The sequence below is a fragment of the Euphorbia lathyris genome, chromosome 4, assembly GCF_963576675.1.
Source record: "Euphorbia lathyris chromosome 4, ddEupLath1.1, whole genome shotgun sequence".
NCBI lineage: Eukaryota > Viridiplantae > Streptophyta > Magnoliopsida > Malpighiales > Euphorbiaceae > Euphorbia > Euphorbia lathyris.
In genome coordinates, this window is record NC_088913.1 from 84,742,996 (window position 1) to 84,761,372 (window position 18,377).

The 18,377-nt window shown below is 36.9% G+C and overlaps 1 protein-coding gene across 3 annotated transcripts; it reads right to left on the minus strand.

The window, feature by feature from the left end:
• Positions 1-12,122: 12,122 nt before the first annotated feature.
• On the minus strand, positions 12,123-17,272 carry LOC136227594 (uncharacterized). 3 transcript variants are annotated; one of them, XR_010688141.1, is made up of 3 exons: positions 14,693-15,247; positions 13,592-13,631; positions 12,123-12,833 (listed from the first exon to the last, which is right to left on the minus strand). XR_010688141.1 is itself a non-coding variant. In XM_066016293.1 (3 exons), exons 1-3 carry the CDS (start codon positions 17,198-17,200, stop codon positions 12,545-12,547), a joined length of 399 nt encoding a protein of 132 aa, XP_065872365.1. In that variant the 5' UTR covers positions 17,201-17,272; the 3' UTR covers positions 12,123-12,544. The 3 variants fall into 3 exon arrangements, 2 of the variants coding, with proteins under 2 accessions (XP_065872365.1, XP_065872364.1); XM_066016293.1 differs by lacking the exon at positions 14,693-15,247 and adding an exon at positions 17,131-17,272; XM_066016292.1 differs by lacking the exons at positions 13,592-13,631; positions 14,693-15,247 and having other exon boundaries at positions 12,123-12,446; positions 12,578-13,358.
• Between the last annotated feature and the right edge of the window lie 1,105 nt (positions 17,273-18,377).

Consider the following 18,377-nt stretch of genomic DNA (forward strand, 5'->3'; position numbering starts at 1 on the left):
GCTTGTATGAACACTTTATAATCACTTTAAACAAACTTACGGATTTCCTTTTATTAGACTTTATTTAGTGCTTAAAAGGGATTGCCTTTATATAGTTATAAAACATACATCTTATTAAAACAAATGATATAAAGAACAATTCATTTACATTAAGTTTGTATCCTGCAACAATTGTCTATAGGACACTAAACCCCAACATCATGCGTTGCCGGGGAATCTTTTTCCGACTTTGTGAGGAGATGGAGGGCCAAGGCCGCGGTTATGAAGCAGAAGCCGCTTGAGCAGGATCAGATCCGAATGGTAGTGGGTAACACATTGCCGTATATTAAGAATGAGTTGCGGTATATGCCTTTTACCGATTTCAATCAGATGTATAGCTGCGCCTTGACAGTTGAGGGAGACGGAGAGCCGAAGAAAGCTTATACCAAGTGGACAAAGTCGGGATATAGTGTCGGAGGGCCAAGTGCGAATGCAGAATCTGCCGCAGTGAAAGTGCTCGATCTTAATGCTATCGAAAAGAGGCGGTTTGCCAAATTTGATCAGACATATGCAAAAGTTTTCGAACGATTGCAGAAAAATGGATTGTTGAAATCCCTCACTCCTTATAACAAAGCACCGCCTTCTCCGCATATACAAGCTAGGGGATACTGCGAATTCCACAGCAATTATGGGCATACTATTGAGAACTGTGAGAGGTTGAAGCACAAGATCCAAGATTTGATTGAGGAGAAGAAGATAGATGATCCTTCGTCGGCGAACATTTCCACTAGGCGTAATCCACTGCCTAATCATAGGGTGAGCATGATCGGAGTCGGGCTGAAAGAAAGCATGATTGTAGAATCCTTCGGGGAAAATGAAGAGGAGTTGTTGGACTCCGATGAGAAGAGCAATGTAGGAAATGGTCTATATGTGTCCTTCCTTGTCAAAGAACAGGAGGGTGAATCGATGGATGAATGGTTGGACGGTGGAGCACCGTATGATGAAGATAGTGCTGAAGAGACCGGGTGTAGACACCGAGTCGGAGGACCTGTGACGAAAACCTGAAAACAAGACGGTGGAAGCGATTGATTCCGGAAGTTTCGAAAAAAAATAATAAAATAAATAAGTTACGGTGGGTCGCTGTTGTTGATTGGATGGCTCGCGAATGCCTAGCGGCATGGTGCGAGTACTTAGCGGCGGCCGGCGCGCGTTCGACGACAGTCGGACACCCGCTCGACGACGCAAAGCGCGCGCTCGACGCCCGTCGGACGCACGCATCCAACCAGGAATAGCACGCGCTCGACGTCCGAGCAATGCACGAGCTTGGCAGCGCGAGGCGCGCTCTCGTTGGCCACGGGGCGTGTGCGCCCTGCAGCACGGAACACACGTTCGGCGGTCACGACGCGTGGACACCCGACGGCGCGGAACGTGAGCTCGACGGCCGCAGGGGGCGTGCACGCCCGGCGGTGCGAAACGCGTCCCGGCGACCGTTGGGCGAGCGCCCAACCGCGTCGGACGGACGCCCAACGGCAGTTGGGCGCGCACGCCCAACCTCGCGTTGGGCGCTCGCCCAACAATGTTGGGCGGTAGCCCAACGCAAGGTTGGGCGGCCGCCCAACCCCCTTGGGCGACGCCCGATTTTACTCGGGCATCGCCCATTTGTCCGGGGACTCGTTTGCCTATAAAAGGCACGGATCCCCATGCATTTGAGGAGAAAAAAGAAGGGAGGAGGGAGAATTTTTGGAGCTTTCTCACTCTAAACATTTTTAGAGAGAGAAAGTCAATTTTTTAGAGAAAATATTTTTTTTCCCAAAAAAAATCCAAATTTTCCATAAGTTAAATTTTTACTAAAAAAACATAAAAAAACCGGAAAATCACGACTCGTGGAATCAATCGGCTTCGTCTGTCAGATACCGAATTTAAGGTATTATCCGAGGACTAGACTCTTTTATTTTATTTAATTTATTCCTTTCCTTTACTTATTTTTATGTTATAGTTTTTTATTTATTTAGTTATTCTTTTATTTTATCACGTTTTATTTAATTTGGCATATTTATTTAATTTTCATCTCGTGTTGAATAAAATTCGGTTTTGCTTTAAAGTAAAAAACCTCGTTTTGATATCCCAATACGAACCGTGATCTGATAAAAAGGTAGTTCGGGTGTTAAAAACGTTGTAATTATAAGTTTTAATTTAAAAGAATTTCCGAATAATGTTTTAAAATAAAAATGTCGTTTTAGGAACTTCCGTTATTGACTATGATCCATTTTTGGGAGTTCGGAAATCCAAAACGATTGAATTAGACTTAATTTAAAGCTTTTGAATAAATCTGGAAACAGTTGGAGTAGTTCTGTAATTTTCTGTTTCTGTCACTAATTGCTGTTTACCGACGGATTTTCCGTCGGTAAATCTGCTGGAATGTAAAAAATGCTGTTTTGGTCCCTCCTTCTTAACTTTTGAGCTTTTGATCCTTTGTATATATATGTATAGTTATGTACTATATGTTTTCAAATTATTTTTTTTAGACATTTGGTATATATAATTATTTAGGATGTTTGTATATCATTTTTTATTTTATTTTTAAATATAAGTATATGTATATATCTTTTCTTTTCTTCTTTCTTTACTTAAATGGTAATTAATCTCATTTTAAAAGAATATTTACTTGGGGTTTTGGGAGTGATTTATTAGTGGATAAATATGTATTATTTTTGACATTTAAAATTACATTAGTTATGTATATATATAGTTTTGGGATATTTGGGTTATATTAGTTATTATTAAATAAAACTATTTTGGGAATAAATGTTATTTTCTTATCTAGGAGTTTTATTTACTATTTTCACATGTTTAAAGTATAAATGTATTATATTTAGTATTTTCATATATGTATTATATAACCTCTTTTCATTAACTTCCATTTCATGCTTCCTTTTTGGATTAAAATGTATATATATATGCTTATATTATTTCTTTTGTTCTTTTGGGCCATTTAGGGGTCCATGTTTCAAATGGACTTTATTTGGGAGTGAATTTTGGTTTAAATATGTTTATTATTGTAATTATGACTAGTAGAGAATCCATTAAGGAAAAGGGGAAAATAAATCACAAAAAGAGTTTTCAATTTAATTATTTAAATTAATGAATTTTTAGAGGTTCCTAATGTAAATAAATTGAGTTTTCTTGACATTTTAAATCGTTTCTCAAAACACCACGTTTTAAAACCTTAGTCCGTTCCAACGACGGATTAAGCGAACATTGTAATTAAAATCGTTTCTTTGTGACTAATAGAGTTTTGAATTGTTTTCTTAAATGATTTGTACAAAATAAAATTGACTTGTATGTTTAACCACGTTTTCTTATTAAAGGTTTTTATCTCAACGTTTTCAAACACTCGAGTCGTTCCAACGGCGATTCGGGTGAACTTCATCAGACGGGGTTTTAAAGCGCACCTAAATCGTTCCAACGGCGATTAAGGTGCGAACCATGTAAATAAATTCGTTTTGGGGAAATAAGTTAGCATAGAATTAACACGCAACACGACATGTAAATCACGTTGTAACTAAATCACTTCTTTCTTCCCTCCTCTCTTTGTATGTATATTGAACTGATGTAAATGAGTGATTCTTTACTAATGTGGCTTTTCAATAATATATGCTCAAAACGGTTTCTAAAAAGAGAAAGAAAAGGTTTCAAATGAATTTTAAACTTAAAGAAGTATACGATTAGTCCGTTATCGCCTAACATGCTGAGTAGGAGGCCGGTGGTTCATAACCGGGCGATGTCGGGGTGCCTAGTAGCCTTTCTCCGGAAAGGAGCTAGCCTTCTCGGCTCGTACCTAAGTTTCCCGAACCGACACCGGTCTCCTGTAAGGGATCGGTGTTCATTTTCCCATTCGTGGGTGGCGACTCTTCCATATCTCCGAGCTCCGGTCCTGCCGAGCAGCTTGATTCCACGATTGGTTGCTTTCGGCGCCAATCACCGCTTACGTCGCCATGAGGTGTCCACCCCCCAGTCCGCCCAGGAGATTAGGCCGCGGCACCTCGTCTAACACCGGGGAAGGGTCGTCTCGGACTATTGTTCCAGAATTGAGTCTATTTAGTGGAGGAGAGGATCCCGATGTGCACTTGCGTGAGTATATGCATGATATGTTTGTTGAATCTTTCGGGGTGGACGAGATTGCTCAGTGGTTCCACCATTCGCTAGTAGGCGAGCCTTTGGGATGGTTCCACTCGTTGCCCGACTCCTACAAGCATGATTGGGAACGACTGTCTGATCTATTCTTAGGAAAGTACAAGAAAGCTAAGGATAGGACCGCAGAGCGCTTTGCGATGCAGATTGGGCCTATCAAGTGTCCGTTACCGAGGGTCAGTAAGTATAATGGCAACAAGGATCCGATGGAACACCTTCACTTCTACTTGTTGGCCATGGGGCCTTTGGGTTTTAAGGAAGAAGAGATCACCAGTCTGTTCTGTAATTCGCTGATGGGTGAGCCGTTGATGTGGTATATGTCTCTTCCGATGCATGTCAAGAGCGATTAAGCGGCAATGACGAAGAGGTTTATCAAAGAGTATACAATATGGATGCTGGCGGAGCAAACCCCAGACTCGCCCTCTTATGAAACACCTGAGGCGGTGTTGGCAATGCCTAGGTATGGTGGATACCAAGATCCGGTTGAGCATGCGAAGCTATTCCGCAACCATATGTACGACGCGGGATTCCCTCAGTGTGAATTACACGAACATTTCCCGGAAACTCTCATGGGAGAAGCCTTGTTGTGGCACCAAGGCCTATCAGAAGAGGAAATGGGTCATTGGATACCTCTTAGGAATGCTTTTGTAGCGAGATATGAGATGTATGTTCCATGGACGGGATCCCTGGAAGATCTGGATAGGATCAGGCAATTCCCCGAGGAACCGTTTATGGATTACGCTAGGAGGTGGAGGCACCGCTACGAGCAGTGTCAAGAGACAATGAGTGATAAAGTGCAGCTCATGTGCATACAAAGAGGCGCAATTCCGCTGGCGGCAAGAAGGATGAGCAGAGTGTCCCTCAGGGACTATGACGATTTGATAGGCTGGGCTTTGTATGGATCCGCGGATCCCCTTTATTTAAATTCAAACGTCCCTCATGTGATGGACCTAATGATTGTGGACATTTGGGGAAGTTCCTCGGATGAGGAGGATGCTGATCGGAGGATTCCTATCAATATTTGGGATGAATCTGATGATGAGCCGGAAATTGCCGTCATGACAAGGTCAGGTCGAGTGGCCGAGGGAAAGGCGCCCGTGGTTGAGACTGAAATAGAGGAAGGATCGGCTCCCAGGCCAGATGACCAAGTCCTCGAGCAGTTGAAGAAAACGCAAGCTAAGTCTACGGTGTGGGAAGTCCTATGCCATTCCAAGTACCACCGTGAAAATCTGATGAAAGAGCTGCAGAATTTGGTTATTTCTACAGATACTGAGTCGGCAGCGTTAGTAGGGGCAATTATGGCCCGGAAGAAGACTGAAATCACCTTCACCGACGAAGATCTCCCGAAAGAGGGGAAGGCTCACAACAAGCCTTTGTACATCCGAGCCGAAATTAACGGGAAGAAGACTAGCTGTGTGATGGTTGATGATGGATCGGCCATTAATGTTTGCCCGCTGAAACTTCTGTCTAAGTTGGGAGTAGAAAGAGAAGATCTGACTGCCTCGAAAACCGTGATCAGGGCTTATGATGATAGTCGTAGGCATATTGAAGGAGTTTTTAAGGCTAAGCTGAAAGTGGGGCCGTATGAGGAAGAAACTGAATTCACGGTGTTGGATATACCGGTGACTTTTGCGGTGTTGTTGGGACGCCCGTGGTTCCATAAGTTAGGAGGTGTGCCCTCCACGCTCCACCAAATGATCAAATTCCCCTTCGGGGAGGAGATAGTGACGATCAGAGCTGAGAAATTGAGTTCGATGGCGGCATTGGGAATTGAGCCTCAGCTTTTCTCCGGATTCCAAGTTTTTGGGATCTACGAGTCTAGCATGACCACCGATGTGGTGAAGATGATGAAAGGAGGTTTCATCCCCGGTATGGGCTTGGGGGCACACCATCAAGGGTTGCCAGAATTTTCGGATTTCAAGAGTCAGAAAACCCGGAGGGGCTTGGGGTATGAGCTAGGAGGTCCGTCCAACACAGGTGGTGAAGGAAAGGTGGGCCTAAAGAAGTATTTTGTGAATGAGGGTCACAGGAAGGTTTATTCGGGGGCTCCTGAGTCATGGACTAGCACCGAAGGAAAGATTCTACCAGGTTTTGAGATCTTCAATGATGTTACCGATTGGGGCAAAGGAAAGGCAAGCTGCTTTGTCGAGAAGATCATGATGTTAGATTTGAATGCCGAGGAGCAGGTCATCACTACTGAAGCAACTGTGGGAGCTGTGGATGAGCCCAGTACCTCCAAAGTTTATGACAAACCCGAAAACCCTGTCGATGACAATTGTATTACTGCTTTATTTGAATCTGACGATGTACTCGCCAATACTATCAATAAAATGAATTCTGATTTTGCTTACTTGCTTGATGTTGATCGTGATCATTCCATGCATTCTCATTCATATAACATGCCTACATTTGAAATCAATACAATAGAAATGTCAACTTTCAATTTTGGCACGGATGAAAATCCTAAACTTATACAAATTGCTCAAGAATTAAGTATCGAAGAGAGGAAAGAATTTGAGAGAATAATTAAAAAATACGAAATAGTGTTTGCTTGGACATACGAAGACATGCCAGGAATCGATCAATCAATCGTAACTCACCGTATTCCAACATACCCCGATGCTAAGCCCGTGAAACAGAAACTCCGACGCGTGAGGCCGAAATGGGCAGATAAGATTAGAGAAGTGAAGAAGCAGTTAGAAGCAAGGTTCATCGAATTAATCGACTATCCCCCTTGGGTCGCAAATGTAGTGCCAATCGCGAAGAAGGACGGTAAAGTGAGAATGTGTGTCGATTATAGAGATCTTAACAAGGCGTGCCCCAAAGATGAATTTGCGTTGCCTCATATCGACGTGTTAATCGACAGTGCGGCATCGAGCATCTTACACACAAATGTGGACAGCTTCATGGGTTACATGCAGGTTCAGATGGCCGAGAAACACAAAGCAAAAACCTCATTCACAACTGAGTGGGGGACATACTGCTATAAGGTGATGTCGTTTGGTTTGAAAAATGCCGGGGCAACTTACCAGCGAATGGCTACGGCACTGTTCCATGATATGATACACAAAGAGGTAGAGGTTTATGTGGATGATATGATGGTCAAGTCGGAGACGAGAGAGGGGCATTTCGCTGCACTTGAGAAGTTTTTGGCCCGTATTGCAGAATTCAAACTAAGGTTGAACTCGAAGAAGTGCTTCTTTGGCGTTTCATCGGGGAAAATCTTAGGCTATGTAATCGGTAATAAGGGAATTAAGGTAGATCCCGACAAAGTGAAGGCCATACGGGAAATGCCGGCGCCAAAAAATGAGAAAGAGGTGAGAGGGTTTCTGGTGCAGGTTCAGTATATCAGTCGGTTCATAGCAAGACTCACTGCAATCTGCGAGCCGATCTTTAAGCTGCTACGGAAAGATCAACCCACGATTTGGAATGATAAGTGTCAGCAGGCATTAGAGAAGGTCCGGAACTACTTGTCTAATCCACCAGCCCTGAGACCGCCTAAACTCGGAAAACCGCTTCTCCTCTATGTAGCGATCGAAGAGCGATCTATTGGGGCAATGCTGGCCCAAGAAGGGGATACCGGTGTGGAGCAGAGGTCAGGTATTCTTCCTCCTACTCTTTACGTGTCTTTTACTTTAATATGTTTTACATTGCATGTGTTGCGTTAGCAAAAAACGTTTTCAAAACACACACATCACTGTCAAAATAGGAAAGTAGGGGCAACTGTAGACACCGAGTCGGAGGACCTGTGACAAAAACCTGTAACAAGACGGTTGAAGCGGTTGGTTCCGGGAGTTTTAAAGCCAAAAATATATATAATAAAAAAGGGAATTTAGAAGGAGTTGCGGTCGTCGAAAGGGCGGCTCGCGAGTGCTCAGCGACGTGGTGCGAGCGCCTTACGACAGTCGGACGTGCGCCCGACAGCGCGGGGCGCACGCCAGACATCCGCTGAGTGCGCGCGCCCGATGACCGTTGGGCGAACGCCCAACCTGCGTCCGCCCAATGCCTGTTGGGCGCGCGCCCAACAGAGGTTGGGCGTTCGCCCAACCTGCTTTGGGCGACGCCCAATTTTAGTTGGGCGTCGCCCAAAGTCTCCGGGATCCGTGCCTATATAAAGCACGGATCCCCATGCATTGAAAAATGGGAGGGAATTTTTTTGGAGCTTTCTCACTCTAGACATTTTTAGAGAGAGAAAGTTAATTTTTTAGGAAAATATTTTTTTTCCTAAAAAGTTGATAACTCGTGGAGAATTTCCGATTAGCTTTCGTCTCTGTGGGGGCGTCGTTGGGTTCGACGAGGGGAAGCTCTGATGCCAAAGTCAGTAACGAGGATCCAAAGAGTTAACTGAATTGACCAAAAGTAAGTAGAAAGTGTGTACCTTGATAGCCTGATGTATAGGCTATATATATAGTCATGAAGTTGTAACTTACAGTAACTAGAAAGTCTCCATTAATGTCCCATTAATAGCGGTTACTGGTTACCTTTAAGCTGGCGGTTAGCTAATTGATAGCTCATTAATGGCCTTTACTGCCGAGGCGGCCCAGCCATTCTAATGGCGAATCGAGGGTTCATGGAGATTCGCCTCATAGGTTCGCCCGTGGGTCTCTTGGTTCCTATACGCCGCGGTATTTCTGCCTCTGGTGGCGGTCTTTAGGCGAATATCCCTTTTGATCCTTGAGATAATATCACAATGTTATCAGAAGCCCCCCTAAAATGCCAAGAATGCCCTTTAGGGCGTTTGATCTCCCAGGCGTGCTTTTATCACCTTGAATCAGGAGATTTTGATGATGTGTCTAAGGAGGCGAGTGACAAAGCTGATACTGCTGTGATTGACAGCACGGTCCCTGCTATGGTAACCTCGACCAAGGAGAATGAAGCTCCTCCCGAAGGCGTATCTAAGAATGTGAACCTTTGTGAAGGCTTGAACCTTTGTGAAGGTTTGAACCTTTGTGAAGGCTTGTATGCTTGGTATTCATTTTAAGGGAATCAAGCTACCGTAAGCGTTTGATCTACTTCCTATCTTTGCGGTGGATCAATTTGCCATAGGTATAGAAAACTCCTCTTTTTGAGACAAGTTTTGAAGTATGTAAAGATCTCACGTCTGAAAAATGTTTTAATCCTGGCGGTGATCAGGGCTTGATCCGCCGTGCTTTTGAAGGATGTAAAGATCTCACGTCTGAGAAATGTTTTAATCCTGGCGGTGATCAGGGCTTGATCCGCCGTTGGGGTTTTGTAGTTCTCCTATTTTGGAGATGAAGACGAGGCTTCATTACTTGGAGATGAAGACGAGGCTTCCTTACTTACTTGGAGTTGAAGACGAGGCTTCATTACTTGGAGATGAATTTCTGATATTAAAAGTACTATATATGAGAAAAGCCATACATAGATGGTGAATTCTATAAGAAAAACCAAATATGATTTTTTTTGTAATTTCTTCTAATAGTTATATGCATGTTAATCCAAAAGACTGATCAGACCTAAATTATCGAGCCTTTTATGATATCTTAATATTAAGTGATAAAATCACCTTGAATGAATGAACTTTTTATAAAATTCCAAGATTACGGATCTTATACATGCATCTTGTACTAATTCAATGATAATGACATATTATACTCGTCATGCATAAAAATATAAGGCATTTTGAGCATACAAGATATAATGAAAGATTTGTGTCTATGACTTTATCTTTCACAATTTATTAGATTTATCATAATAACATGTAATGATATTCAAAGCACTTTATAAGAGTGAGGGATCTCAATTTTTTTCAATTAAAAATGGAATAAGAAAGGGGAAGAAACTTATCTTTTTATCATAAAATTCCAAATGTAATGTAGAAAACACTTTCCGACCAATATATGGAGAACTCTATCTTCGGAATAGATTTGTTGCATTGATTGGGCCAAGGTTTGAGGTCGGGATTCCTATTGTAAGGATGATAGCCCAAGACAAATAAATATATATAGGGAAATGAGGCGTAGTGTTAGACAATCAATCCCATTATCGCAAAGTGATTATTGTAATAGGAAGAACTTTAAGTCTACTTACTAATAGTGTAATGTAATCTTATTATATTTTGTTTAATAAATTAGTTTGTACTTTCTCATTATTTTGATTATATTTTAGTTTAATAAATATTTTTGTACTTTATCATAATTTATTATATAGGCGTATCATACATCCAAATGACCAATGTAAGGAGAGCAGCAAAAATAATAGAGCCGGAACCAATTTTGGATGATGTTTTAGACATGCAAAATATTCATAGATCCAACTTGTATGCCAAAATAAGGTAATCAATGAAATGAAAATTAACCATTAATAAATATTTCAAAAGTAAGAAAAATATATTTAACTTAATATGATGACATGTTTTACTATGTGGTCAGGATAAAGCAAAAATATTGCGATATCAAGTTGCAACAAACAGTCAAATGTATGCAAATGTAGACCAAAGATTTCATAATTATATACGTCGTGCGGGCTTTGAGAGAATTGTAAAGGTTGGTGGAATAAGTATGGATTATAGCTTAATAACTGCCTTGGTTGAAAGGTGGAGACCGGAGACACACTTTTCATCTAATAGTGGGTGAAGCCACCATTACCTTACAAGATGTTGAGGTACGGACTAGTTTACGTGTTGATGGGAATGCAGTAACTGGTAGTGCAAACCACGATTTTGCACTAACTTGTCAATTATTATTAGGAGTTGTACCTCCCTCGAATTTATGAAGGGAAAACAAATAAAATTAACATGATTAGATACTCATTTTCAATATTTGCAACCTAATGTTTACGATAATATGGTTCAATGTTATGCAAGAGCATTTCTCTTACGTGTGATCGGTGGTTTATTATTTGGAGGGAAGAATAGTAGCTATGTGCATTTCATTTGGTTGCCATTACTACATGATTTTGATGAGGCATGTCAAAATAAATGGGTGCAGCTACTCTAGCTCACTTGTATAGAGAAATGTGTAAAGCAACAAAACCCGATATTATACAAATCGGTGGATGTTTACCGTTATTACAAGTTTGGGCATGTGAAAGAATTCCTAAGATTGTCCCTCGTGTACAAAATCAATTTGCAATGGATAAGTCATACTCTTTTAGGTAAATATTTAATTAAAAGTTGTTATATGTGTAATTGGTTAAATCGTTATATGTGTATTTGTTTAAATTATATGTGGAAACGACCAAATAGTAAATATCCAAAGTTGACACATAATTTGAAAATATTTCAAATTGCTTTGGATGAACACCAACATAATGAGGTTTGGATTTTGTAAATCAATTCTGAATTACATGTATCATATTCATAAATATGTTGAAAACAATTTTGTGTTATGTTGTAGATGTGTTGGGAGTCATACAATAATGTGCTCGATCATTTGCCAGAATATTGTGTTGCAGGTCAATTAGTGTGGCGTTCGATTGCACTGTTAATATGTTTTAATATTGTCGAATATCATCAACATGGTCGGTGTCTTTGACAATTTGTTATTGATCTGCGGATTCCGGAGAATCCGCTGCAGCTACAGTCTCTCCATATTATTTAGTTACGCAATAATATCGATGAAGAATGGGAGGATCGACATAATGTATTTATTCAGAAGTGGAATGATCGACATAATTTAATAGCAACCACGCGGACATTAAGAGGTCCACTTGGTCCTCAATCTGAATATATACAATGGTATGTTTTGCAGATTACAAGATGGATAAATCCTACTGGAGGAACTGGGATTGTATTGGTACGTATATGTATAAAATATTGAATGATTTAATATATATATATATATATATATATATATATATATATATATATATAATCGCAATAATTGTTCTTATGTTTCAATTTACAAGGAGATTGTCTTCAAATAATGTATCATTTGCCTGATCAACAAATAAGTAGAGACATTATTAGGGGACGATAAGCCAGCATGATTGGAACTCTAAATCAAGACCATCACTTCACTGATTCATATATTTACCAACGTGTTCCCCCAACTGTTAATTTTGCAAGCGTTTCTAAGCCTACATGTGAAGCTAGACGTAGGCGACGTACTTTTCAGGATCATGTTGAACCAATTCCTAATCTTCCATTGTCTATTTGTATCCAACAAATTGATCCTCCAATGTTGAATTCTATTTATGGGCAAGCTAGTTCTGAACAAGTACACCAAAGACCATACCTACCTTCAGTTCGGATACTCCATCCCATATGGTCATACTACCAATTTTGTTTGGTTCTACCAAACCAATGTCTGATTCTGCAAGATTCATATAGTTAGAAGTTGGAAACACAAATTCAGATAATGGGATATTATTAGTGCGCCATGAAAATAGGGAACCTCATGGACTCCTACGTTCAATCGATCATTCCATTTGTCACATTAACTACCTCAGTTTGGTTGCTCCTACCATCCCCATCATGTTCATCATTGACATCATTGTAATTGTATTCGGTATGATCAAAATCATAATCATCAAGTCCAATTTCATCGGGAGATATACAACCCAAATCAACATCTTCTTCCAAATCCACTTCTTGAATCATCGTCAATTGTCCTCTACTTCTTGCGCCATATGTCTGATCATTGTTTGACCCACTTTGCCCGTCTCCACAAGGAACACTCGGTCCAGCCTCAAATGGACTCCTGATTGCATAATTGAGGAAATCATTTAACGGATCATATGAATTATCATATATACCATCAACGTTTGATGGACCGTGACAATCCCAAGTAAAAGTCATTTGAAGATGGTTATAATCAGTAATTATGTTCATCATGGTGACCCATAATCCGTCATTATTCCCAACTGCGAACCTCTCAAACTCAACATACATCTTGACATTGTGATAACCTTGAATATAACTCAAGTTATTATAAATGACTTCATTATTATCGTCATCACGTATGAAAAAATATGAAAAAGTCATTAATGATCCTCCACACCCAGGAGACTTATATACAATTCGGGTCATCCTCGTCCAATCCTATTGCTTTCGATATTCTAGACACCAGTGCATCATATGACGACCTTTTACGAAATTTCAAACGTTTATTCCTTGTCGTACTACATGAAACATCGAATTCCAAACTAAAGGTAGAAATATTTGACTTTCCACCCTAATGACTTACGTAAGAGATATAATCAGACATTATATATATATATATATATATATATATATATATAATTACACAATTCAAATATAAACTTAATATTAATAATAAACTGAAAAAACTTTCAAATTATAATATCTACTTCATTTTCATTTTCACAGTTCAAATATCACACTTTATATCAATAGTACAACTTCAATCTCATTTTGACAGTTCAAATATGTACTTCATATCAATAATAAACTAAAAAACATTCAAATTATAATATCTAGTTCATAGAAGTAACTAACCTCAACTGATGTCGAAATTTATGATATGTAACGTTAGTAACTGCACAAAATCACAATACACATCATTTTATAAATTAATATATAAAAATTCTCATTATATATATAAAGCATAAAATATCAATAATTTTACCTATACTAATTTCTAACATTTTTATACCATTTTAAAATATTACGATAATTTTGTTTAACTAAAATTTGTATATCATTATTAGAGTTTATTGGTAAAATTCAAAAATCAAAAATAATATTAACAATAAATCTAATATTAATAATAACTAAAAAACATTACAATTATAATATCTACTTCATTGAAGTAACTAACCTCAACTGCGCAGAAATTTATAATATAGAACGTTACTAATGGCACAAAATCACAATACACATCATTTTATAAATTATAATATAAAAATTCTCAAATATCAATAACTTTATATATACAAATTTCTAACATTTTTATATCATTTTAAAATATTAGTTACTATGATTTTATTTAACTAACATTTGTAGGGTAAATTACATCCATGGTGTACAACCTTTACCCTAAATTACATTTTGGTGTACAACCTTCATTTTGTCTCAGTAATATGTACGTATTTAGAGGTGACCTCTCATTATGGTGTACAGCCGGTAAAAATGACCGGCCAACGCCTGATCAACGTTTTTAACCATACCCAATTACTAAAATACCCTTTAATGGGTTTCTTCTAAAACTATTAAAGGACATTCTCTCTCCTCTCTCCTCTCTCTTAACTATTTTTTCTTTCTTCCTCGTTCTGGATCTAAAATTTTCATCAATTTAAATCTTAGATACAATCATCTTCCTCCCCAACCTGAAACAATCGATTCAAGTGAAATCCTTTCAATTTCTTCAACACTTTACAATCCACTAACTTTCACACCATTTGGAAAGAGTTGGCCTCTGTTTCCGTTCTTGGTTGGGTTTTAAATATAACACTTTTGGATCGAAGATATCTAGCATTCTATTAAATTTTTTTGTTGTGTTGCATACAAATCTAAAAGTATTAGATCATTACTTGTATTTCCAATACACTTCATAATATGGATCTATAGCAGATATCAAGAAATAAAATGTTAAATTACAAATTCAAGTTGAACTAGGCAGAGACAGACGACGACGGCCGGACGGGAAAGAGAAGAGGGAGGACGAGACGACGGCCGGACTTGAAGAGCAACAACAGGTTTACGTTTTGGGAGAGATCGAGAGAGAATTAGGGATTGTTGTTTGAGCATCAGTATTTTGGGGATTTTTTTTCTGTTAGCTCGAAAGAATGGAAATGTTAGATTAGGGACGATGGAATGGAAAGGTTAGATCTGGTTATTCTAAATCCTTGGCATAAATTTTATATTAAAAAGGAAGATGGAATTCCCCTTAAATTAAGATTCAATTTCTAAACCTATTCTGAACCTATACAGTAGAGAGAGAGAGAGAGTAGAGAGAGAAAGAAAATGTTCAGGATAAAATATTAAAAAAAAGGGAAAGGTTTGGAGATGAAAAAGGAAAGGGTATAACAGTAAGTTTTAATTGGTGGGTTCCACAATTCATTTTTTAGGAGTAAAAAATTGTGATGTGGCGCGTTGACCTTGGTTTGACCGGTTATTTTTACCGGTTGTACACTACAGTGGGAGGTCACCCCTAAGTACGTACATATTAATGAGACATGAAGGTTGTACACCAAAGTGTGATTTAGGATAAAGGTTGTACATCATGGATGTAATTAGTAACTAATATTTTAAAATGATATAAAAATGTTAGAAATTTGTATATATAAAGTTATTGATATTTGAGAATTTTTATATTATAATTTATAAAATGATGTGTATTGTGATTTTGCGAGTTAGTAACGTTCTAAATTTCGACGCCAGTTGAGGTTAGTTACTTCTATGAAGTAGATATTATAATTGTAATGTTTTTTAGTTTATTATTAATATTAGATTTATTGTTAATATTATTTTTGAATTTTACCAATAAACTCTAATAATGATATACAAATTTTATAATACTTACTTTAAAAATAATATTAACAATAAATCTAATATTAATAATAAACTAAAAAACATTAAAATTATAATACTTACTTTATAGAAGTAACTAACCTCAACTGACATCGAAATTCACAAATGTAACATTAGTGACCGCATAAAATCACAACACGCATCAATTTATAAATTATAATATAAAATTCTCATTATATATAAAGCATAAAATATGAATAACTTTACATCTACCAATTTCTAATATTTTTATTCCAATTTAAAATATTAGTTACTATAATTTTGTTTAACTAACATTTGTATACTATTATTAGAGTTTATAGATAAAATTTAAAAATAATATTAACAATAAATCACAATCCATATCACTTTTTAAAATTATACCATCAAAATCTCATTATATAAGTAGGTATATACATAAAAATCTCATTCATAATACATGTAAATATATTTAGGTTTCTAATTTAAGAAAATTTCCTAACAAATTAGGGTTTATAAGAATAATTCTAAAAAAATTATATTAAACATTATTACAGTTTATAAAAATAATTCTAAAAATTTCGTAACATAGCTATATACATTTTTTTTTTGTAACATTTTAGAGTTTATAACAATAATTCAAAAAAAACAGCTCATTCCGGAAAATAATTTGTTAACTATGACCAACAATGCAACAATTTAGCATTTAAGCCCAAACAAAGGTTTAATCCTTTCTTGTTCTTGTTCTGAGATTATTAATTATAATTACAGTCTTTGTGGAAATATCTTTTTAGTGGTAATATCTTTCAAAAACACACAAAAAAAAAAAAATTCATTCTTATTTTTTATTTTATTTTTTTGAAAAGTTTTTCATTCTTGTTATAAAGAGTAATTTTGACATTATTTATCATTTTACTTCAAAAAATGTTGTAGAAATGGTTATAGAGATTTCATAAAAAAAATGGTCTCGGAAGATATTCAATTATTAAATTTTCAGAAAATAATAATAATATATATTACATTAATTATGTTGTTTTTTTTAAAAGAAAACTCAACATATTAATAATAGAGAGAAGCATCCCAAATTAGAATGCTTGGAAGGAATATATGACTTGACCAATGAATAAAAGAATTAACATAGGAACGGGCGTTTCGAGCCATGGCATGAGCTGCACCATTCGTTAACCTTGCAACAAATTTCATCTTAAAACTTAGGTGATCATGAATAATCGCTCTAATGTCTTTGATAATCTGCCCGAACTCAGTAAGATCTAAATGTTGTGTCCGGATCGAATTTACCACAACTTTAACATTGCTTTCGAACATAACTGAGTTATATCCTAAAGATAAGACCCAATCCATATTCTCTTTAATTATGTTGTTGGATATATAATTTTTTGAAAACATTAATAATTATTAAATTAATTATTTTGATATGGTCATAAAATAAAATAAAATAAAAAAAAACCGAAGATGCCGATGAAAACAAGAAAGTAAAAGAATGCATAAATTGTATAAATAAAAACAAAAAGAATAGACGAACTTACTTAAATTTTCCAAGACTCTCAGTTCCAATGTATAGTCGTAGAAATTCGTCTTCCATACATCATATGCCATGAGATTCAAAGTTGTGATAATGGATGGGTCTGAAAGGAAAACCAGAAAAATATGATTCCAAGTGCAATAAGAGGCGAATGCTGCAAGTGAAAATGAAGAAACCAGAAAGAAGAAGAAGTTTTGTTAAATAATAGGAAAAAAATTGGCTTAATACATAAATAACTTCTCAACTTGTTCAAATATTGCAACTTGCCCCTTAAATTTTCAATTGTAACATTTTACCCCTCAAACTTGTCAAATTGTAAAACATAACTCCTCAAACTTGCCCAATTGTCAAACATAACCTTAAGTTACTGACATAGACTGCAATTGAAGGAATACGTAAAATACAAAAACTGCAATGCTCGTGGAGTGTAATAATCAGATCTTTGGTGTGATACGAATCTGCAGAAACGTTTTTACAGTTGCTTCAAGTACGGGATAAAAAAAATTTCAATTTGGGGTTATGTTTTATAATTGGACAAGTTTAAGAGGTAAGTTGTTACAATTGAAAGTTGGAGGGGGCAGTTGCAATATTTGAACAAGTTCATGGGTTATTTGTGTATTAGGCCAAAAAAATTGAAAAGTTGAGATCTCCCAACCACTAGCTTAAATAATATCAAGAATTTCTTTTTTTTTTAATAAAAAATAATATTAAGAATTTAAAATGTTAATTGACTTACAATATGACAGAAGCTATTAACATTTGTTGCTGCGGATGATATTTTTAAGACTAATTAATTTATTAGTTCTTATATTTTAATAAAACACACTGCTTAGTTCCTGTATTTTTAAAAACGTATGGTAAGATTTTTAAAATTTTTTTAGTGAACTGTTTTGTCCTTCCATCTATTTGTTAGATTTTTTACCATTTATTAATTTAAAAATGATTAAATTACCCTTTACTATTTACCTTCAAATTTTAGAAAAGGAAATCCAATTTAGAAGAATGAGCTATTTGTATGGAGAACAAGAAAAAGAACAGACCAATGCTTACGAATTTGAACGATTAAAATCAAGAAGAAGAACACTCAAAGTTGATTTCAGATGCAGTAGAGTTTAAAGGAAAGGAAAATAAAGGAAAAGAAGAACGCAAATCCAATTTGACTAACAGAATCTTCATGAGAGTCTAACGGTATGGACTAAACAGTTCACCGAGAAAAACGTTAGGACCTAAACAATTCGTCGAGAAAAAGAA